The 25586-nt window shown below is 33.6% G+C and overlaps 1 protein-coding gene across 1 annotated transcript in view; it reads left to right on the top strand.

Moving 5' to 3' along the window:
• The window catches only part of LOC102801080 (E3 ubiquitin-protein ligase UBR2-like), a 63854-nt gene that overhangs the window by 4621 nt on the left and 33647 nt on the right, over window positions 1-25586 (top strand). Inside the window, exons 3-19 of the mRNA XM_085495480.1 lie at window positions 2347-2425; window positions 2888-2995; window positions 3120-3250; window positions 5306-5366; window positions 5552-5629; window positions 5813-5999; window positions 6225-6329; window positions 6569-6657; window positions 6865-6963; window positions 7318-7399; window positions 7526-7604; window positions 9525-9624; window positions 11341-11469; window positions 13756-13843; window positions 14288-14374; window positions 15157-15218; window positions 16432-16542. Of these exons, the coding sequence (XP_085351606.1) occupies window positions 2347-2425; window positions 2888-2995; window positions 3120-3250; window positions 5306-5366; window positions 5552-5629; window positions 5813-5999; window positions 6225-6329; window positions 6569-6657; window positions 6865-6963; window positions 7318-7399; window positions 7526-7604; window positions 9525-9624; window positions 11341-11469; window positions 13756-13843; window positions 14288-14374; window positions 15157-15218; window positions 16432-16542 (1675 nt within the window). The remainder of the gene's footprint in view (window positions 1-2346; window positions 2426-2887; window positions 2996-3119; window positions 3251-5305; window positions 5367-5551; window positions 5630-5812; window positions 6000-6224; window positions 6330-6568; window positions 6658-6864; window positions 6964-7317; window positions 7400-7525; window positions 7605-9524; window positions 9625-11340; window positions 11470-13755; window positions 13844-14287; window positions 14375-15156; window positions 15219-16431; window positions 16543-25586) is intronic.

Consider the following 25586-nt stretch of genomic DNA (forward strand, 5'->3'; position numbering starts at 1 on the left):
GGCTGTTGAACCTTATTCTAATTTATAAGTACATGTTATTATGCATTTCATTATGAAAACTGACTAAATTAAATGTGATCTTATTTTTAATTATGATTATGATTTACATCGGTAATGACGTTTTCATCCAATATTAATTGTGCAATTGTTAAAATGCCTACCTACACATTTATTGTTTTTGTTGCTGTAGCCCTGAAATAGACATTTGTAAAAAAAAAAATTAAAAAAATCATGCTTGATTAAAATTCAAAAAAAAAGATGTAGTCATGTAGCCCCTTCCTGTTACCTGTTTTCAACTTCTTCCAAAGTAAAACTGGCAAAGCCTTGTAATTGCCATACAATCATCAACTGTGGGAAAACTTTGAAATCTTTATTTTGTTGTCTGTGAATTAATATAATATTTGAAATGGCGTAATGGTGCAAAATATTCTCAAACAATCGGTCTTCTGATGACACTACACTGCGCATTTATGCACAGTCAGTATCCCAATGCGTGATCACAGCTTACTAAGTGATGATGGTGGTTGAAATGGAAAACTGAATACAAAAATTTAGTAATATCTCAAATGAATTTCCATCTGCTGTGAATGCATGTTTCGTTGCATCAAATAATTAACCCAATTTTATGATAGAAGCTTGCAATCTTGTGCCATACAGGGTCAAGTGATTGAGCAATAACAAATGTGTTTTTATGTATTAGGTCATTAAATGTATCCAAAAACATGGTACCAATGATCTGAAATTTCAGGAGTGCTCACTGAAGGTTTATCAATCCTGCGTACCGGGTATTGTCTTGTTCTTTTTCAATTTTGCATTTCAGTTACTAGAATTCATACTAAAAAAATAGTTTCTGTTTTTCTTCTAATAATTCGGCCACTTTTAAAAACAAGTATTTTTCCATGGTCGAAATGCAAGAAGAATACAAAACTACTGTGATTTCATAGCGATACCTGTAGGGCCATTGTCGATTAGTTCGCCTGATCAACACAGCGTTATACATAGGACTGATATTGAATCACGGAGAGTAAAATCTTGTGATACTAATCTCTAGAACCAACTCAGATTGGTACATATGTCTTATGAACCCACATGTGTATATCTTTGACTATACTCATTTTAAACTTTTTTTTTTTTTTTTTTTACAGTCGTGCTGTGAACTGAATTTTTTCTGGGTTCCTACAACATGGAGTGTCAGGGACTTTATTGAAATGTTGTACACAAATTTCATAAAATCCTGAATATATCTAGAAGTCAGTATTTTATACCCATTAATAATAATTGAAATGCAATAATATCGCTGCACTAAAAATACTTCAAACAATTATTGTTACTTCTCCATTGAAGGTTATGAGCAGACCAACCTTTACTTGCTCTGAAAACATAGCTTTTACAATTGTTTAAATTAACAGATGTTGTTCTATGTACAATGAATACATTTTAAATAATAAACCTTACTGTGTTAATAACAAATTGTATTTGACAACATGAGAATGATTCTGATGCCCAGTGGTGATGTTGAAACAAACCCAGGTCCTGGTAATTTACTAAGACCTGATTAACAAAGAAGTCATGTACATCAAGGTTCACTCAGATTTATGAATGCAGTTTCTTGAGCAAGTATACATGTATGACAAATAGTTTTGTTGCACTTGTGTACTCTGAGATTCTGAACATGGGTCAGTGGAAGTTTTTAGTTGTCAATACAAAACTAGATCATCGGAAATCACTTTATGATGAGTTGTAACCACAAAGAGTACATATTTATTCACCTGTTTGCAGATGTTCCTTGTACAATTTTATAATCAAATAACGGGGACTGTGACATTTCATGTCTTGTTATTTTTAAGGTGGGTGTTTGGATAATTACTGTTCTTCAGTATTCAATACACTGGCTCAATTTTTTGGGGAGTATTTGTTCTATTTGAATATTATCTCTAAATGTAGCACATGTAAACCAATTAACAGTTTATAATTTACTGGATTAATAAAATATGACAATAGAGAGACCTCTAGGGTCATAACCAGAAAATGTCTGTCTAAAAAATATATTAAAATGAAAAATAGTAATCGCAGGTAGCCACAGATACATGTATTTTTTCTTCAATATTTATGGTTATTTTGTGAATTATAAGAAATTTTCAACCCAAAGTGGACAGGTTTGTAGAAATTTGGCCTTTCTGAAATGTGGAAAGCCTGTACGTCTAAATAACAGGTACATGTAGACAGGTGGCTGGCTAAAAGCCTTCCTTTTTCCTTCACCTAAGTGCATGCATTACTTAGTAAAGTAAACTTGATATATTCACAAATTGTGACAATGTAATTTACCTTATTGTTTATTTCTCACAGGGATTGTGCGGCTGATCCAACTTGCGTCTTTTGCATTGATTGCTTTCAGAAAAGTGCCCATAAATTACACAGATATCGGGTAAGTCAGTGTCACACTCTAATATCAATCTAAACACAATAGTGTATGCTGTATCCTACAGTAACTTGGTGGTACATATTATACTAGCTTATTTCTTTATAAATCCAATTATGTTAACACATCATGTAAACAAGTATTCTAAAGCTGATATTAAATATTTAATTCAGTCAGTACACTAAAAGCAACAATGTTTGTATGTCTGGTGTGTTTGTAATACATTATAATATTGACATTAAAGTTCTGATATGAAAACACTTTCTTTTAAAAGTAGTGTGTAAGAAATTGTGAACTGAATTGTGGCTTGTTGATATCTGCTGTCTATATATATCCCACGTATTTGGACTTCCAACTTTGAACAAGTTAAAAGCAATTGCTAGTAAACAAGCTATGGTCGGCTGATTTTACAATTATAAACTGAGACTGTGGCTTAAATTTTATTCTCTTTGCTATTTATTTCTCTAGATGAGTACATCAGGGGGTGGTGGGTTTTGTGATTGTGGTGATGAAGAAGCCTGGAAACAACATCATTCTTGTGAAATGCACAGTCAAGCACCTGATCAACCTGCACAGGTACAAGTAGGAGAATATATGTGAATATATTTGTTATTTTAGTCTGTGATTTCTTTTTCACCAAGTACAGCAAATTATATGTCAGTATGTTCACTGCACATTACTGACATTCTCTTTCTTCCAGAATCCAATGGAGAGATTGCCCAGTGAGATGAAATTAAAAACTGCCTTACTATTTGAGATAGTGTTGAATTATGCTTGTGACTTGTTGTCATGGGAACAATGTGACACATTGCCTAGTGGATTACAACCAAGGTAAAGTTATTTAAAGTACTCTGTCTGCAAGTCTTACAGCAATTCCAGGCACTGATTTGATGCTGAAGTAGTGCTAGATGTTGATAACTTACTACAATAGGTTACACACTTTGTTTTCACATTTACAAAAGTTGTTACAAAATAATGCTGACATCATGTCTGCAATTTGAAGCACACCGGAAGAAAGCTCTGCCCATAAAAGTGCACGGTACATTAGTTTTGAATTTCTCCTCCAATAAACGATCAAGGCTCTCAACTTAGTTTCATACTTCAATTTGCGTCACATGTTATTTCAATAAGAGGGGCGCATAAAGTGGTGGCACTGTAAAGAACGTTGGTTACCCGTAGAGTTATTTTACAGAACCAGCTGACCGACTTATTATGACAGAATTATTGATCAAAGTGCATTATTCCTACTTTTGAAATATCAGTATCACGTCGATGTATATAACTGAAAGCTGCCTGCAACAAATGTCCTATGAAGACTTCATCCAGTATATCAATAATGAAATTGAATACTTAAGTAGAATGTTTGTTATTCGATTATTAGTTCTCAACGATGATAACCAAAAGGTTGATGTGCCACCAAATAATCACTTTAAAAAGCTTATCACAGGCAACACACGATCACACGTCCGGGGAGGGTTGCCACTGTACATACACAAGTAGTTTTTGTTGAATTTCCTGACCGTAAATGCGTGGTCGCAGTGTTTTATAATATTTAACATAGTCTATAATGTTGTCAGTTATTTTTTTAGTCGCAGATTGGTCGCTCTTACGCTTTCCTGGCCGGATACTCTTGGTGGTAACAAATCGTTTGATGATATTATAAGCTGTCTGCTTTGAAACACCATTTCGATCTCCAATCTCAGCAAATGACAGTCCACGAAAATACAAATCGACAACTCTTGTTCTCACTTCAACTGTTTTTTTGACTCATTGCTTCTCCATCGTGGTGCTTAAACAACTTGGACAAATGCCGATTTGTAGACACGCAATCAACACGATGACTGACTAAAAGTGACTGAAGACAAAAGTCTAAGTGTACCTGACTTTGTAGCAAAAATAGAAAACATTGTGGGCAATATTTGTCAATCATTCCTCTGATTTGCAGCCGATGTTCATATCTCTAGTTACAACTTATGTAAATTTGAAAACAAAGTGTGTAACCTATTGTAGTAAGTTATCAACATCTAGCACTACTTCAGTGTCAAATCAGTGCCTGGAATTGCTGTAATAAAAACTGTGGTTCCTTGTATTAGTTCATAAATTAGTTCAAAGCCTCATACTTTGAATGCAGTGTGCATGCTAAATGTGACTGCATAAGCATTCAACACGAATTGGTGTTTTATGACATAAGAACAGGTAGAACATCAACACCGATATACCATGTCAATTGTGACTTGTATTTTGGAAATTACTTTTGCCCTATTTTAAATTATTACATAACACACACATAATTTCTCGCAAAAAATATAGAAAACTGACATGTTTCTGATTACATTTAGACTATGCCTATGAAGGTTAAATAAATGTTCATACAATACCATATGTGTTATCTATTTTTTACATCATATACAGCGTTATGTAAAGTATTTATAAATATAGTATTAGATACATTGGAATAATGGTACATAAATGATCTGTATTTCATAATAAATATATTGTAATGGGCAACACAGATTGTAATGTCAATGTATTGTTTGCTCAATGCCAATGGTTTCATTTACTTTGGAATCATGCTAAATCATAACCCATCAATTTGCTGTGAAAAATTGTTTCTTAGTGAAGCTTATAATATAAAATTTTTTTTTTTAATTTTAATCTTTTTGGTGCCTTATTTTTTTGCCAACATTTTGGAGCATTATATTAGTAGATATTTTGATGTATTTTTCTATAAATTTTTGACAAAATGTGCCTTATTTCATATTGGTGTACTTTCAACAACCCCTCATGACTTTCATTTATTATGAAGAATAGACTGTGAGATTAATATTATTTATAGAGGGTTTGGGATTGTGTAATTCTCTGATACAATACATTGTTTGATTGCAGTACTTTGGATGATATTTATTGCACCATGTTGTTCAATGATGAAACTCATTCATATGCGGAGGTAAGTTTTAACAATCACACTTATACATGTCTGCTTTTCTGCTGACATTGATAGTTGCTAAATAAGACACAATAGGACACTCTATACTATAGATTTCGCATCCAGTGAGTATGGTGTGATCTACATTATAGAGGATGTGTTTAATTTATTGGTGATGACAATTATAGTATATTGTTAATTTTCAGGTTATTGATAATTTGAAGAAGGCTGTGGATTGCACACATAAAGATGCTGTAGAATTTGCTACTATAGTAGACAGAGAGGTAAGCATCCCATAGTCATGGCACTACTATGACAGTTGCCCCACTGCAGTTGTATTAGAGAAATATACAGGCTCACGAATAGTTACCATACAGGTTCATGAAGAGAGGAATTTCTGAGTGAGGGAATGAAACTGTGAGCAAACACTCTCATGTTACATGTATGTGTTTTGTTTTTCCCACTAGGGACGGAATAGCGTTGTGGAGGGAAAATTTCGCATCTGTGAACATGCTCGCAGTACGATTCAGCGCAATACATCTAGGCATGGGAATGCAGCCTTGAAAGTCCATGTCATGCATATGTCAGTCGTTGCACATCAGACGTTTGCCATGAAGCTCTTAGCATGGCTGACAGAAGTCATTGTACATTCAGGTCAGTTTCTATGCTTGTTTATCTGTATGAAGTATGTGACTTCCTAATCCATTAGTATTACCACATGGCTGTCCTATAATAAGAAACACGATCGGAATGAAAGAAGGACGTTCACTTCTATGTCATTTTAACATTATTTCAGTGCTATAAAATGTGTGTCATTTTGTTCTTTTGAAGAAAAATTTGCCTGTATGTAAATATTCTAATGTTATCTTCATTTCACAGATGGTTTGCAACAGTTGTTGTGTATAGAATGTATGAAAATGTTTAAAGACACAGACAAGGTGTTAATTGAACATGTTATGTTGATGGATACAAAGCTATGGAAAGGTAATATTGCCACTCTCTGTGATCAGTAGCCAAAAGACATAAATGTACAGTCGACAATTTGAAGAAACAATTATGTCCTTGTAGAGTGATTACCAATTGGTGTTCTGTAATACTATTTGTCAGAATAACTTGGATTGTAGTACCCATAGCACTTGCATGCAATGTCATCTTTGGTTATGAAGGTTGCATACCCATATCTTTAAGTATACTATAATAATGTTTTTATATATTTTGTGTAGCTGCTCGTGTAGCTTGGCACCAAGTGATAATGAGTAGTTTATTGATGAATCAGGAATTCAAAAAGAAGTTTGCTATTCTATATACCAAGGTAAGCTTAATGCACTGTTGTCTGTGACAGTGCAGTTAGCCCTACTCAAAAGGCTTTGCTACTTGATATCGCGCATGTAAGTTTTGAAACCTGTACGCCACGCATTGTTCATACAGGTGAAGTGTGCTACATACAGTAGAATGGTGAAATGTTTATTTTCTGTTTCAGTAATTCAAATCAATTATTTGAAAACAATTGTTTTTCCAGGTTTACTCTGATTTACAAAGTGATTTCATAGAAGATGATCATGACCATGGGGTCTCTGTCACTTCGCTGTCAGTTCAAATGTTTACTGTACCGACACTGGTAAGTTAGGTTTAGTTCTTATGTGTCACTTTTCAACCTACCCCAAATAGTTTTATGTTATCACATAACTTTAAGCAATCATGATCTATGGGTCTGTGACAAATATTATTATTTTATGTACATGCTTTTTGCAAGCAAATTTCAACATCTGTGTCATGGCTCACATTCAAAAAATGATGGGACTGTATTTCAAACAAACAATGTGTCATCTATACATGCTGTGCTGTGCAATTCATTTTTGCCTTTTTTTCTCAAAATTGATAATTACACCTGTACATGGATGAATGAGTACATAAATTAGGAAACAAGTGGATTTTTAAAGTCTTCTAATTTCTCTTATTTTAATCATTGCAGTCTCGAATGCTAATTGTAGAGCATGACCTATTTTCCATTGTACTGCGTACATTTATCAAATATGCAGCTACATGTAAAGAAGGTATGTGAAACTAATTCTCATACATAAAACTGCCAGTAATTGCTTGGTGACTCATTAAAATACCAACTGTATTTGTCAATTGTGACATAAATTACGATATGAGAAATCTGGAATGTTTGTTTTCAGGTGAAAGTAAACTACGCATCGATAGAACATCATTGCAGAAGCATTCTATTAGAATGTTATTTACTTCAGTTGATCTCAGGTATTTAGACTTTTCTAAATTATATTAATTTGCGCAAGCATTTAATTGGGGTTTCCATACAAATAACAATTTGGTTCAGATTTTGCTGAATTTCATCATTTGTCTTTCATCAGTGCTTTTACTTTTACTTTAGCTATGAGGTTATTATGAAAATATCATGAAGTATGCTTAAAAGAAGTTTAGTGATCATATTGACCAACGTGTAGTGGTATTCTTTTTGCAGTGTTCTCATTATAACCTTATATTATATTTTTGTTATGTATTTATGTTTAATACAGTTTTAAATGTGTCATCTTTTGTTACGTAACCTTTAGTGGCAGATTAAGCAATGTAATCTTTCCCCTCACTACCAGCTGTATAGCAACCAGCTTGTTTATTGGTATAGACAATTTCAAGCCAATGCCAAGACAGGAAAGATCATCGGCGCCAGTGCTTGATTGTTTTTAAGCTAAACGTGTGATTATCTTAGCTAGCGTGGCTAACACCTTGGCACTATATTGACAGTTCATTTAAGTCCTTGCTTATAGCAATAATTTAATGAGAGATAAAAATTGCAACGAATGTACACTGTATGTACGTTTGGGCAGTAATGGAAATCCATTTTCATAATGCACTGATAGCACTTCTGTCCAAAGTAAACAAAGAAAAGTGTGAATTTAGTAACAAATATTACGGTTACCCCTTTTTTAGCTCTGCTTTTGACTTTGTCGAGCGGGGCTTATCATATGAGTAATTGTCCGTCATCGTCTGAGTCAACTTTTTAGCTTCGTTGGTGACTTTGTCAAGCGGAGCTCATCCGTCATCGTCATCAATGTCAATGTTTTACTTTTTCGACTTCTTCCTGAAAACTACAAGCTTGAATGCTTTGATACTTGGTGTATATGTACATTGGGCAAACCTCTCTCAGATTTGTTCATTTCATGATGATATCTTCAATTCTCTAATTTTGATGAATATTTTCAACTTCTTTTAAAAACCACAAATCTGATTGCTTTGATATTACATATATAGGTACTACATGTGAACCTCTCTCAGATTTGTTCATTTTGATGAATATTTTTGTCATTTTTGGTAAAAAGTGATATTTTCGACGACTTGTTAAAAACTGCGAATCTTATTGCTTTAATGTTATACATGTAGGTACTACAGGTAGACCTCTCTCAGATTTGTTCATTTCATTATGATATCTTCAATTTCCTAATTTTGATGAAAACAACAATTCTGATTACTTTCTTACTATACATATAGGGACCTCAGGTAGACCTCTCTTAGATTTGTTCATTTTCTATTGGTATCTTCAGTTCTTAATTGAAATGTGCATCGCTAACAGCGGCGCTATCTCAGCTGAGAGGCTGCTTGTTATTCCTTTTTACTGTTTTTTGGTTCAGACATCTTTCTCAAACATAATTTTTATTATGAACCCTAACATAAATACTGTAATCATTGAAATTGTGTGAGAAACAAATTTCACAAGTCAAAGACGGAAACGACAAACATTCTTTAATTGCAGTATACCCCCTATATATCAAGTAGTGGCAATATAGATATCAAATGCTGTTAACCTTTTCACCATCAGTTCCTGCTTTTAATCACAAATTCACAAAATAGTCCTTTTATAGTCTGCACTTTCCTTAACAAGATTGGGACAAAAATAGCCAAATTTTTTGACTAAAAACTGGAAATTTACTAAAATTTTGTCTGTTGGCTCCAAAATTAGGGTTTATTTCAAGAAATATTGTAGAATATAAGAAAAAATGCAGACTGCAATAAAATGTAAAATTTGGCTTGACCCGAAATAAGCAGTTTTAAACTACATGTAGGAGTTAAAACAATAAAAAAGAATGTCCTAATATATGCATAGATGAAGCAGTTAATTGAAAACATGCTGGTCTTAGTCTAAACTTTTGGTAATGTTTACAGGTATATACTGTCTTCCAAGCCAGATGAATGGGAACCAAAGTTACGCAAAAAGTTTGTTGAAGGAGTGTGTGTTTTATTGGAATTACTTGCAGCTATGCAGGTAAGGCTTTTTCAGCTGATTTTGCAACCTTCATAAAATAAAATATAAAGGCTATGTAACTACCGTACTCGACCGTGTTAGCACCCATGCCCGGGCAAGCGCCCACCCCCCACTTTTGTGCAATTTTTATATTTGGGGTCACATTCGGCAAAGCGCCCACCCCTTCAAAATGCAACTAATTTAAAACTTGGTCTTGCGTAACGAATCTTGGTAATCGTTTGTATATGATACAGCGTAGATATCGATCGTTGTGAACAGGTTGTGAATGCGTAGAACACGGTAACTGTGCATAAACTACGCTTCGACAATGACCTGTTAATACAAGTAAAATGCGATAAATATTTCATGCCATATTCAGTTTATCTCTCAAAAATGGCTAGTTACTAGTTGTTTGAAAAACCATGTCGTTTATTCGCTGAAATCAGTTCCAACAGATCGTACTTCTACATCTATTATTCACTTCCACATTGCGTTACCGGAAAGTCTTCGGGAATTTCCGAAGAATTGCGTCAGTCAAATACAGCATTCTGATTAGTTAATAACCAACTTGACCCATTAGGTCAAAGGACGCTGCTGTACAGGTAAAATCTGCAAATGCATCATAGTGGAAAGTGATTTTCATCGAGAGTTTGCATACGATCCAACAACTTCATCAGTGGAAATAATATGACAATTTTGACTTCGACTGTGTTCCAACAGACTCAAATGTTTTTAATTCCATAAATTATGGTGGTACGTAATTATTTTTGTAATAAAATGTGCGTATTTTTTGTGATCAATTCTGTTTCTTCATTGTGAAAATCAATGACGACGCAACTAATTTAGTAATTTGATTTTCCCTCAAAGACGTAATCTGTCACTTGATGAATACAAATTTTCATTTGCACTCTTTTTCAAGTGGGGTGCTCGGGTAAGCGCCCACCCCTAAAAAATCGTGATTTTCTGAGTTGAGGCACCTGGGCGCTAACACGGTCGAGTACGGTATTTTCATTATTGTCTTGTATCACGTAGACTGTGTGGTGTAATCTAATTACAGTGGCCCCTTGCTAAGTCGTGGCGGTCGGGATCCAAGCAAAAACCGTGACTTATCACGGCTTTGAAAACAAATTTTCGAATAGTGGGCTCACTGACTGCTAGATCTCGTGCAACTCTTGGTTTCACCTTTCTTGACACAGTTGATCACTGCAAGTTTATTACGTACAGTCAGACAGACTGGATAGCTTTCGCTTAGACATGCTGCTCAGTTGAGAACTAGGGATCAGAGTGATGAATTCAACTCATTGTAGTGAGTTTTATAGAGCTATATCAAAGGGGGTATGGTGGACAAGTACATAAAGTTGCGACTCAGCACCCTGTTGACACCTTGAGTATCTCAGTAATTGATGAACAGTTGGTGTTAAGTTGTCTCATTAATGGCTAGTTGAATACACAATACACGAAACATTACTTCTTTTACTTCAGAACTGTCGCCAAAACACAATAAAATTTATGGGAGCCATCCAACTACCTGTCAAAATCGTGACTTACCGAGGTGCGACTTAGCAAGAGGTCACTGAAAATCATCATGTGCGCCATAAGAGCTTGAGTTTGGCCTTTCTCGTTTTACTGCAAGAGAATATACTCAACACATATTGATAATTTATATTAAAAATATATTGTGAGTGATCACCATGCATTGGTCATTGATGACTTACAATCTGTGTTTGTTTCTCCTAGGGGGTGGATTCTGTTACCAGGCAGGTTGGACAGCATATTGAAGTTGAACCAGATTGGGAAAACGTGTTTAATTTACAGGCTAAAATTGGATCTATTATTTCTATGGTGATAGATTGGTGCGGATCAGATGTGAGTATGTCTGTTATTTATCAGTGTAATAATAGTGTCTGGTTCTGATGAGAAACCATATACATGTATATGCTAAAGAGACCTTTTTGTATACATAGCTTGACATTCCAGTACTAAAATCTAAAACCACATCTTCTATTAAAATGGTACAATGCAACAGAGCCATATAGCTTCTATTGGAGCGTCTAAAAATATGATAAATGGTGACTTTTGGTTATTGAGAAAGAATGTGCCGCTTCTAATACAGATTTTACTTTTGCCTGTAATAAATGTTCCAGGTTATGCATTAGTAGCACATTTGATATATGGTATGGTCAATGCATGTAGTTCCATTTGTTTGAATTGGAGACTTTTGATTTGATTTGCTATGATGAATTGAAAATCTCACATGCTGATACTTTCTTGTGGATTCCGAAAGGACCTTGATTTCTGGACCTTTTGTTGCAAAAGTTGATGAAAAGTTATTCCTTATTTTTAAGTGTTGAATTGAATTGAATAAGCCATATTCTGCTTTACGTCCTTGGCAATCAGCTTCAATCACGTGACACAGGTCAAGCTTTCCCCCAGAGACGGTGGTAGCGCCATTGTTTACTCCACCATATCCCGTTCACACAACAATATCGACTGTACAAAAACGCTCATACAGTGAATGCAAGAGCGATTGGGGAGCAGATTGGGGAGATATTATGTCTTTGAGGAAAATAAATTTATGAAATTAATATCGTTGTTATTGAATGAAGAAACAGAAATGGTCACAAAAAATATGCACATTTTATTACAATATTAAATACGTACCACCCGAATTTACGAGGTTAAAAATATTGGAACACATTTGAAGTCAAAATCTTCATCATTATCTTCATTGTCAAATGTTTTGGATCGTACGCAAAGTCTCGATGAAAAACACTTTCTGCCATGACATATTCTTGCACGATTTGATCTAATGGGTCAAGTCTGTTATTAACAAATCAGAATGCTGTAATTCTTTGGAATTTCCCCAAGACTTTCTGGTAACGCAGTGCGAAAGTGAATTATCAATGTCGAAGTACGATTTTCTCAAAAACTAGTAACTAGCAATTTTTGATAGGTAAACTGAATATGGCACAAGTATTTGCCGCATTTCACTTTTATTAACAGGTCATTATCGAAGTGTAGTTTTGTTATTCATGCTGTATCATATAAAAGCGATTACCAGTATTCCTTAAGCAATGATCAAAGACAAGGTTTTGTGATTAGACAGTCATATTAAAAGCATTTTAAAGGGGATGGGCGCTTAGCCGAGCATGCACTTTATCGGAGGCAATGTTCCGACATCGTCACATCTAGACCCAATACCAGCCACTGAAAGGGGTGTAGAATTTGGTGTTGAAACACCAAATTTACGTAAAAGGAGAAGGCTCTTGGGCCGTGGCACTGTGTGTTTGTCGACATCATCCATCATATAAACGTAAGGGTCAGGGTATCTCACGGGGTCTTGCAGTGAGCGGAATATCCACAATTGAATTGAATTGAATTGGATTGAAGAGATTGTTGATGAAGTATTTAGTACTACATGTATTTGTAAGGTTATTAGTGTTTGTGCATTATTTGTACAAGATGAATTGTCATATGCACAAGTTATGCTTGTTGAACAGAAAATACAGCTTTTTTAGTATATTTTTCTTCGACTCATAGTGATACGGCTCTTATGTCACTTGTTTCCAAACAATATTGAAGAATTGTATATATTTTTGCAGCTGTTAAGCTCATGTCGATGTCTACTCTTATATACCATTATCCATATTTGGACATTGCATTATGTTAGTGCTATACTCTATCAGACAACAAAGAATTACTATATTGCATTTCATTGACCCTGCATCTACGTAATATTATGACATTAAATTCAGAACATTAATGGTGTTTGTGGTGTAAAAATAAACAAAGCCTTTTACAACTTTAAATATTTGTTTACGTTTGTGTCAACTGAATGTTTCAGCATAGGGCGATATGCTTATGCATGATCCAGGGCCTTAAATGTTCTATGATATGCACTAGTTGACGCAACTGTTGAATCTTGGTCATAAAACAAATTAAGCACCTAACAAATACTGTTGGTATGTCATAATAACATTAATGAACTCCCGCAGTGCCATATCGGATGAGCCTGTATGTCTCACACTATCTTAGAATCCTCCTCATTCACTATAGTGATGTAGGTGTAACACAGTAATCAAAAGCAAATTGTATCCCCATTAGTTTCCATTCTTTGTTGATAACACTAATCTGCGTTTACATGTTTTACAGAGATCTGTTCTAGTTGAAGTTTATCGGGAAACTATGAAAATGTTGAGGCAGATAAGTGGCCCTTTTGCATCAGCAATCAAGAGAAAAGGTGTGTATTGCTGCCAATAATTATTATTTTACAGAGGTACAAAGAAGCACCATTGTCATAATGTGCTGCCCTTTGTAGTAAACAAATTGCAACATTATATGGACAGAGTAGTGTCACAGAATATTGAAATACATGTATGCACTGTGGTTTTGGTGAGAGAAGAGTTTATGCGATCAACGGTATGCGTATGATCAGTTGTGAACAAGGAAACTACTAAACAAGTACTGTTTTGAATGAAAAAAAGAGTATATTCCTAGTAAAACTGTCCACTATTGAAGGGTTAGTGAACTGTTTGAACAATAGAGACGAACCAAGGAGTAGTATTTGGTACCACCATTATAAGTGCCTGACATCTTCACAGTAACCAGTATCATATGTCATGCCAGTAGGTTTGCTACTTATCTTTGAATATGTTCATTGATTGTGTATGTTTTATTTTGGTAGTTGCCAACTATGAGTGTAGCTGCATGTCTTATGATGTCTCCAGTCAACCTGTGAGTGTACATCTACCATTGACAAGGTTCCTAGCAGGTCAGTACCATGGCTCACTCAGTGTCAGTATCAATCATCTGAATAAATCACTTCATTGAATGAAACATGGGGCAATATTTTCTTTTTAAATTTCTGTATTGTTTCATGATTAAAAAATTAAAAAATGATGTGGTGATGCAATTTTAATTTTTTTTTAATGTGATCATTCAATACCACAACAAGATACAAATTCAACTTTAAAAATCATTCATTTATGCTTTTTTGAATACATATCTGTACATTAAAAGTTTATTTAACTAGCGCCCTCACAGCTCACATTAAGAACCTAATACTGTTATAGCGCCCTCAATGTGACTACTGTTATGTGTACTATTATAGTTTTACCACTATAATTTGGATGCAATTTTTAGTCCCCGTTCGGATGCAGTCCGAAAACGGAGACTTATGTTTTGACCTTCGTGTGTCCGTGCGTGTGTGCGTGCGTGCATGCGTGTGTGTGTGTGTGCATGCGTCCGGACCTGTATCTTAGAAATGCCTGTACCAATCACAATCAAACTTCACACATACATCATACATGATAATATACATATACACATCAATTTGTTTCACGATCTGATTCAAGATGGCCGAATGGCAGCCATTTTTGTGCTAAAAATCATCAAAATCAAGCATTTTTCGGCTGTTTACAGATGGATTTTGTTCAAAATTGGTATATACGTTAGACATTATAGGACCTTGACATCATTTTGTTTTTCAGATAAGTTAATCATTACATTGTAAAAAGACTGCATGGTTTTATCAAATAACTCAATTTGTTACAGGTCTACATCTTCACCTCCAGAAGCACAGAGTCTCCTACTTCTCAGAAGGTTTCCTTCCTCCAGTGAGTTGACATTTTTACTACCATATATGGTCACCTGTAACATGTATATGTTTATGAAAATGTGCCAGTAAACCAGTGCCTATTTCACAAGAATTTGGAAAAATGTTATATCTGTTTTGTTTTACAGTAGAAACCACTACATTATATCATCAGAAGCACAAATAAAATTGCTAATTTTAATTTCATACTCATTTGCAAACAGTAACATGGTGAGTCACATGATAACAAGAAATTTAACAAGAACAAGATAACAAGAACATTTAGTCAAATGTTTTCTTATAACAAGTACTAAAACTTGAAATTAATGACTGTAATTTTGAATGAAAGGTAAAAAATATTTGGTGGAAGGTCGAAAAAGTTGATTGGAAAGTCATGGAAGTTGTATGAACATTTGTGAAAGTTGGATAAAAAGTTGCAAAAGTCAAAAATATTGTTGCAAGTTGTTTACATTGCCTGTGATGCCTTAAAACTTGTATGGACATTAGTGACAGTTGCTTTGAAAATTTGAAAAGTTCTCTGGAAAGTAGAAAAAGTTGGATATTAGGTCCAGGAATTGTGCCCTCAAGCAAGATATTTTCATCAAGACTATATAATTACATTTATGTATGAAAAGCGTTATGTCTTTGTGTAGACTGATTATGTGGTGATTGGTGGTCATTTTGTATTGTATCAAAAATACTTCTTGAAAAGTCAGCATTTTCATTCAAATTTGTTACAGAGGCAATGTATTGTTTCTCAAAGATGCAAGTTAATTTGTGCCATGATTCTATCCAAGATGGTCAACTGGCAGCCATTTTGTCTATTCTTAGTACACAGACATTTGTGAATGTCCATGCAAATTTATATGTTATCAAATTTATCAGTCTGATCAGTCCGATTCAATCCAAGATGCTGACTTGTGGCCGTTTTGTTTTACATTGATATTTACATAAACATAAAGACGTGTGTGTTGTTTAGCAGTGCAATACATTCATTAAACAGTATAGAACTGGAACTTGCTCAAAAAGGTAGCATATTATAAATGCTGACTGCTCACTTGTCACATAAGGAGCTAGGAAGTTCTGACATTCTAAATGGCTTGTTGAAAGTATGCTGTTTGTTTTGTAGCTGGCTAACTCACTCTTTACACTCTGATATATCTGCTTTCTTTTTCTCATTACAATGACAAAACAACTTGTAAACTTAGTTATATTTCCATTTTTTTTATTTATAGCAAGCGTTGACTCCAGTAGAGATGGTTGAGGAGTCATTACGTACCCAGGTTATGGTGGCTCAAGTACAAGCTGGCATGTGGAGAAGGAATGGCTACTCACTTCTTAATCAGGTAATGACACTTATATTCATTGTAAATGCATGATTGGGTTACATCTGTTGGGAATCAGTTTGTGTATGGCATCATTGGATTACATGCATATGCCACTGATGTTTCATTTTGACATCCACTCTGATGAACTTGACTTTACAGTTGATTAGTTCTCACTGTCTCTATAACACATAATCAATCATTCTATGATGCGCATCTCTCATAGCATATCAGACTTGTTCCAATCTCATTCAGAACAGTTTTATTTATCATTATCATTATTTATTTACCTGTATATTGGAAATTAAATATTTGCTCAATTATAGTAATCATGTGAACAGTTTTTATCTTTTGTTATTGAACTTTGCAATGAAAATAGAGTATCACATAAAATAATCATTGTGCAAAAAACATCAAAGAAATCAGAGAGCTTACACGTTTAACTTTTCACTTACACTTACACCAATGGCACTACTTTTTACAGCAATACACTTGGGTGATCAGGTGACACATAACACTATTACAAAAATATGTATTCTGACACATGCAATAAGGTAATCCCAAAAATATTTGTAACCAATAACAAAAAACAAACTCAGTCTGCAAGGTCATGCTGCTAGAAGATTAAATTTTGAATATAAAAATCAAACCATTTCATTATGTACATAGCAATCTTGTTTATCAATGTTCTCTTGTACAAAGAGTAAAAAATTGATGAAATTTTGGAAGCTAAAGTTACAAAACTGGGGGGGGGGGGTGTTGAAACTGAATTCTAATGAACTCTTCGGTTCATTGAAATGTGTTTATATCTATACAATAAACTAGGTCCAATCTCTCTGAATTAGTATCTTTATGTACACCATTATTTCAGGCAGTCTCCATTTATATTGTTTGCTGTGTCAAAAGGGTAGTAGAATCTGTTTAGGTCTTTGACAGGCTGGATGGGGTAGTAATGACCATGGTACTCCTAATATGTAAGAAATCAAATACAAACAACAGTCTGTACAGTTGTATAGTTGACATAGGATAGAGGTCTTTTTATTAAGCAACATTATAGAGATTGAATGAACTGAACAGTGTTGGTTTTCACTTTACTCCAGGTTAATTTTTGTTCTGACAGATTTTACTGCGTTAACCTTTTTTTATGTAAACATGCTTTTCAAAATAATGTTCAGCACATTTTAGAAGCATTTGCAAAATTGTTTACATGTAATCTTCCCTTATGTTGTATTCTGAGCTGCTGTAATATTAAGTCATTGGACCATGGAACCCTGCTCAATACCTCACATACGAAACAGCAATTATGTAATGGCCTTTGAATGGGTCATTTCATATAGTTAACAACATATTACTACACGATAAATCTAAAAATAGAACTCTCATGAGAAATGTTTTCCAAGAACAGACTATGTATAATATACATAGGAGTTACTGAACCATACAATAATAAAACTACTGAATTCTCTATCCCTACTCATCATTGCCATTTCGTTTGTTATCAGCATCGCCTCATGTCAAAATAAAACTGTATAAAAGATATTAACAATTAATGAGAACAAGATGTTTTGTTATTTCAACATTGACACAAAAGCCAGTATTTTGGGATTTAATATTTTCATAATTGCATATCATAGTTTAAAATTGAATATTTTATTACGACTGACAAATACTGTATTGGATATAAAATCTGAGGCATGCATCAACATGTAATGTACATGATTTTGATTGCAAACAACTAATCCACTAATTACAACAGCGATAAGTAAATAAAATAATAAACCAGTGTGATATGATCAGTATTACTATTGTCAAGTACTTAATGCTTGTTGAAAACAAGACTACTGGCAACCAGCCATGCATGTAATGTAAAGTAAAGCATTAATTCCCGGTGAATAGCAATAGATTTTATGCCATCCTAAATACATCAACCATAGAGTCTCATGACAAGAAGAACATGTTAAAGTACTACTACCATAGTTGCTCTAATAAAAGCACACAGTTATACTACATCAATATGACTATATACAATTTACCTGTCATTCATGTAAGCGTAAACACTGCTTATAATATATGCTCTAAAACCTGCTATGTATGGTAGATTTTAATCACTATTTTGATTGTGTCTCCAAATTAAATGGTGCAGTTGGCACCATTAAAACATGGATAGTGAACAGTCAAACCTGTGTATAGTGACTACCCAAGGGTTTTCATTATAAAGTGGTTTTTTCATATGAAGATTTGATTATTTTTATGGATTGCCATCTCATGCATTTGATAATAATGATATTAATATCGGTTTTCATTTGTGGATTGTTTTTTGCCCCCTGTCTAAAGTATTGTTGATATATTGTTTCTATTGTGGAAAGCCTACTATAGTTTAATTATTTTGTTACATATTCTAGTTGTTACACCAGAGAATGCATGTTTATGATAATTATCGTCTTTTGTTCATATGTCACTTATACTTTCCCCAGTTGACTGAATAAAAATATTAGGGAATAATATATAATTATTGACAACAAATCATTGAGCTTGTCAATTGGGGGGGGGGGGGTCATTACAATATAACTACATGTACAGGTGACAAATACTGACCATTAAATGAGACTTTATGCTTTCGTCTTGATTTGTGCAGAAAATAATTGACGAAACACAAGAACTTGTGTTTAGTTGATTGATGTGAATGTGTGTAAGGTCATCTTGAGGACCCCAGGGGTACTTCATGATACTATATATGATAATATGCCTGTTCCTTTAACTGCCAGCTAGTCCAATTTCACATGAAGATATAAGTCATGCTAGCCATTAATGATGTTGTGTTGTGTGTACCATACTTATTTCATGTTCTCAGCGTTACAAATTCTCACCAGACAAGTTCATAAGTCATTTGATTTAGTCTCAAGTGTCAGTGTGGTATTTATTACAGGATGCATTTCTTTTTTGTCATAAAACTAAGCCAAACAAATTATAAAACAATTTGGAAAAATTTCAAAATTTAAATGCTACACACTAAAGACTGGTACAAATTTACAGTTGTTAAATTATTGCAATGTCCATTGAAAAAGGCCAAATAAAAGTAAAATATTTGAATAAGTTCATTGTTTCAAAAAATTGTCCATATTCATAGCATCAGCTCCCAAAATGAGTAAACAAAACATCACTTGCAAATGAAAATCAAAATCTTGATATATATAAAGAACTTACTTACTTTTCAAGCTTTAATGTTTAACTTTATTATGTGTTTAAATATCCATCAATCAGATGATATTATTATATCATCTACAATCTTATTGCTTATTATTGGTTATAATGTTGCTTTATTTTGATGTTCAGTGATTCTAACTCAATTTAATTCAACTAAAGCCCCAGTGTCAACAATCCTGTCTTTTTTATATTCACTGTGCCCAAATGTAGACTGTAGGTTCATTTATTTGGATGTTGCCTCACCTTTATACTTCGGCAGAATTCCCACTATCAACCTGTATTCACTGTCAACAAAATCAAACACATCTGTGCATGCTTCAGTGCATTTCCATGGTAAACGAAACATGATGTCAAGTGTTATGATGCGTTGCCATGGAAAATCAAATGCAAAGTTGCATGTTTTTGTTTCTTTAGCTATAATGTGATATAAGAGGGAAAAATCTATTGGTTTAAATTTGACTAGTCGTTCATGTAATTCCTGTATCAAAAACATTATTTAACTAGTCGCTAAACTAATTTGAACCACTAGTGCCAAACTCATTGACACTTCTGCTCAAAAGTCCACTTACTGTCACCAATTTCTGTTCACTGATGTTGACGACTTTAGCATTTTCACTGCTGAGTCAATCATTATGACCCCTTAATTTTAAGATTTATGGCCATTTTAGCAAAAATTTTGGCCATTTTTGGCAAAAAAGTGCCCTGATGTTTATCTTCTCAAGTCCAGTTTTCACCCCAAAACCTATGTGAAGTGAATCCATTGTGACTTGGATCAAAGAATGGAATTGGGCATACCAAACAGAAGTGTCACTGAGCATACTATAACAGGGGGTACTTTTATAATGAAATTTCAGTGTGCAGTACTTTGTGAAAAACAGTTACCGGGTACACCTAAAGCTACCAATCTAGTTATACACAATAGCTATTTGGGTTTACACTGAAAAGTTCAACAAAATTGTGGTCATATAATATACCCCATAAATCTTAGGATGTTATTTCCCTGGGTTGAAATCATATTAGAAAATGTGTTTATTGATCAATTGTACATGTATGTCGGTGTTTTTGGAACAACATACCTATTCCTTAACAGCATTGCAACTCATTTTATACTAATATTATTATCTTGGCATAAAGATAAATTAATAGAAATTTGGTTCTTTTGCACAAACAACAATGGTGTTTTTGTAGTCAATATTGCTTAATTTTCATTAAATTATTCACAAATATTCATACATAAAAAGCTATAAATAATAACCAATTTTGTACACAATGCAAATGTACCGGTAATGTTAAAAAAAAAAAAAATTCTTAGACATAGTCGATACAGATATGGTCATTGGTCCCTTTAAAGTCTCAATACTGTGCTTAACCATGAATGTATTCCTACCTTGGCTTCCCAGTAAATAACAATACAGTACACACGTTGATTCATTCCTGAGACTTGACATTGATTGATTGTGTAACTTTTGAATGCTATCAAATAAGTCTTTGCAGTGAAAGTGAGTGCCGACGGCTGGCCATTCAATCACCCCAAAAGAGATTGCTATGATGTGTCCATTGTCTGAGATATTGTTACCATTTCATATTGTATTAGTAACCTTTATTATCTCTGTATATCGTGTTATTATGCAGCTGCTTGTGTTAAATATTAAATGACATTGCTGCAAAGAAATATTGATCAGGAAGTGAGTTTCCTACTGATCGATCTCATTCTTTTTGCATATTACATACAGTTTTATCTTTGCCATTATCTCCCAACAGCTAGAAATTCTGAAATTAAATCGCATTTTAATGATAGTAAGGGTGGATAAAATCAAGAGCTATGTTGATTTGTCATGTACCATCAGTGGATATTCACCAGTAATCAAAATAACAAACGCCGATCTTCATAATACAAGTCTATAATAGCAGAATAATTAGACCAGAATTATTGCAACCTGTGAGATCTCACAAATCTTATGAGAATATGTATTCTTTAAATTGACAAACCCCTTGACTTTTGCAGCTTGGAATTTATCATATTAAAATGTACATGCATATATCATAATGTCAAATTTATATTAATTTTACACAGATCTGTTTCTCATTTGTTCATACTGTGTCTATTTTTGTATTTAATTAATGGTGTCTGATCTTTATTGTGTTTGTCTTATATTGACATTGTGTCTCAGGTTCACAGCTGAACCAAATTCTATATGTAAAATACTGTCCAAAGCTTAATTATTCACTGGCCATTTTTATTTCCTTATTTTGCTAAATAAGAAAACTGAATATATATAGATAAAATTGGAATGTATTGTTAACTTTACAAACAAGTGAATTTCCAACTTTAATAGTGAATATCGCTGCAACATCAAATCTGCTAAAATTAAACCCCATGAGTATTTCTCTTTCTCTAGTAGATTTCTAAGTCTATCATTGTATCTCAATATGGTGTATTTGAGTGAAATGACCAGTTTGATGTATGGCTATATTGTTTCTTGTTCACACACCTGAGTGTACGTTGCTGGGTGGATATAGCTGTACAAAACTCTTGTGTAATTAAAATTCACGTCTTTTTCATGACAAATTAATATTTAATTTATATTGAGCAGTCAAGGTTTCTGAAAAAAGAAACCAGTGAACATATGTTTCTTAAAAGACCTTCATATATTGTGGGAGGTTGTTTTGGATTTATTGTTCTTTGTCATTCCTGGCACCTTTGTCTTTGTCTTGTGTCTGCTTGAACTTTTGCTATAAATGACAGCTTCTTGACAATTTTTATCAGTCGCTTGATTGTTTTGCTACTTCAAAACACGAAAACGAAGACTTATGTCTATTGTTCATGTGTCCTTTCGCCTGGACCTATATCTCAGACATAACCATAGCAAATAGTTAATATCTCATCATACAGAACATTTTCAATTTTGAAGAAAGATCTCTGAGGACAGCAGAGCATGCATATTAAATTGAAAGATTGCTTGTTTCTTTAAAAAATAAAATGACGACCAACAAAGTAGCTTTGGAATTCATGAACCCTGGGTGGGCAGCTGTCAGACTGATTTGATTCTATCAATCTAAGGATTTAGTGTTGATAATATCCTAATTTTTATAATTCTTGTGATATTGCCTTCACATAATGAATCTCAAGCAGAGGAGTGATATCAACTGAAAGACTACTAGTTTGTATTCACTACAATCATTTGCAATACTTTGTGATTAATGATGCATGCTGAAAAATTCAGCTAATCTTACCCATTTGATTTTTATTGTGTGAGTCTGTATGACCTTGTTGTAATCTTATTGATCACTACACTGTGAGATATTGATGTCATTGTTCAAGCATGTATCAAATTACTTGGTGACATATCAACTTGTGTCATATTTACAGTTTACAATTTTATGATGGTACATCAATCTTGCTGGATTTAATTCACACTTGGGTATTGGGAGGAGTATGTGTCCATATGTAAAAATTGTTGGCAAAAATCGTAAAAATATAATCTGTTTACAATATGAAATGTTTTTGCTTGAACTTGTTCAAAACTAGCGCTGCCATATATAATGTTTAGAAAAAATTGAAACAATCTAGCTTACTTGAGTTAATGTGTTGATTGGCTAATTTGCATACAAATTAAGTACTTCCAGCATGTTTTATTGATCAAATTTGTTAAAACGTTTGTATTGTATTGTATTAATACATTTGTATTAATCTATGCATATTAATAAGCTAATTTGCATAACTTTCAGTTTGTTCTTTTTGTGTCTTTGCAGCAATCTGGCCAAATGCATTTGTACATGCTTGTTATTTGAGTAGATGAATATCAAAGTTTAGTTTGTGCATATAGTTTGGGCACCTTCCAGTTAAGATTAATTTCACAACAAATTTACTTTCTGGATTAAAATAACAATGGATAACAAAAGATAGATTAACATTGTAAACAACATAAACAATAGTGTCCCATGATTCTTTGGTGCAATCCATGGGATTGAGCGGTTCCCCTTTAAGGTAGTGAGAGGGAAAGGGAATGGCTATGGCAATGTATACATTTTCAGAAAGCTGGGACATAGGAGAATACGATTGTGTATTATTCGTGTTCATATTTGCTCAGGGGTTAAGTTATGAATATTCCTGTGAACCTCCTAAAAATAGGGTGTTTACACAGGATTTGCCAGTTCTTGTTGTTCATTCTTTCTATGAGTTTGATTTTTTTCAATGTTGCTTTATAAGATAATGTCTTTGAAAGTGGGTTTCAGAATTGTTATGTGCTTTATAGTTCTGGAGAATATAGTCCATCGCATTTACGGACTAAATTTTATCTTATGGCCAGAACTCAAAGTTAACCCCTCGCTGGAACACTAGTAATTTTTTAGCCCATTTCACAATGATAGATGGTATAATTTGTGAATCTTTAGCGTAAAAAGAAGTGTTGAAAGATGATATTTTCAATAGTCGCGATAGTCAAAATTAGTTTCCGTAAAAACGGCATAAAATGTTTGTGTATTTGGCTGTGGATAAACAGATGATTAATTACTAAATGTATACCATAACGATAATACTTTATACATTTACAAGTATCTGATCTTTGAGGACTGTTATAACATGAACATTGGGGGACTTTCTCCTAGAAAGTGACAAAACTTAGTAAGTGGATGCTAACTTCAACAAGATGGCATACTGCACAACTAATGTATTCAAGTCCTGTTAAACAACTCCAATAGTCTAATCAGTTCTCTAAACTCAGGGCGGGCCATTGTGGCAACACATGTTTAATTACGGGATACACATGCCTTACTCTCTGCCTATGGAGAATGTACCGTTATCTGATTTATTATAACCAGAGTCTACTAGTGTATACTACACTGTATATCACAGTCTCTCAACACTAGGGGGAGTGCCGTTAAACAAATTATGTTTATGCATACATGTATACAATGCCACTGTCATAAATTCTTTTTTTGAAATTATCATTCAACATAGTCATGCAACATAGAGACAAATCAATATCTTCATCGCTGTCGTGACTTCAGGCGGAATAATATGAGTGTCAACATCAACATATTACGTCAATGTTCTGACCATGCGAAAAAACCTATTTGTTATGCAAATACTGCCAGTGAGGTCTCACACACTGTTAAATAAAAAACACTGATATTGCAGTAAAATGTTTCAGTAATGAACCACGTCAATCCAGTAAAAGAAGCAACTCTTATTTAAAAAAACACACTGTGCTTTGATCGCATAACAGTCAGATTACACAGAATATAGTAGATTTGTTTACCATCCAGTCAACACATCAGTATGCAAATTAAATCCTTTGTTTTCAGTTGGTCACTAAACCTGGTATGTAAATGTACGGAGGACGTGTTTACCTATCTCTGGGTTCATGAAAATAAACCGAAACTATGCACTGAAAGCATCATGCACAGTAAATTTTGATCAATGATTTAAAAAGTATTCAATATAGTGTTTAATATTCTGAATATATTTTTTCACCTTTCCCCTCTTGCTGTCTTAATTAGTTTGCATCAAATAGATTGAATCACAGTGTATCATTAGTTTTTAATTAATCGAAAGAACAACATGAGTAATGCAAAATGGTTGTTTGTTAGTTGTCCAATAAATATCAAAGAACATTGAATTCCACAGTGGTGCACTTTCTAGCATTTCTAGTTTAGGGTTTTTCAGAAGAAAATGGAAATTATAGACTTAATATTACCATAAGCATGTCAGTAAAATACATAGATATTTGTAGTACTTTAGAAATGTTTTAAATATCAAATTTAACACCAGATTTGTCCATCTGTATGTAAAACAATTTTAGTAGACTTAAGAAGTATTTATTTGAAAGTATCCTGTAATTAGCAAATATTGCTGAGTG

The sequence above is a fragment of the Saccoglossus kowalevskii genome, chromosome 2, assembly GCF_978046115.1.
Source record: "Saccoglossus kowalevskii chromosome 2, keSacKowa6.1, whole genome shotgun sequence".
NCBI lineage: Eukaryota > Metazoa > Hemichordata > Enteropneusta > Harrimaniidae > Saccoglossus > Saccoglossus kowalevskii.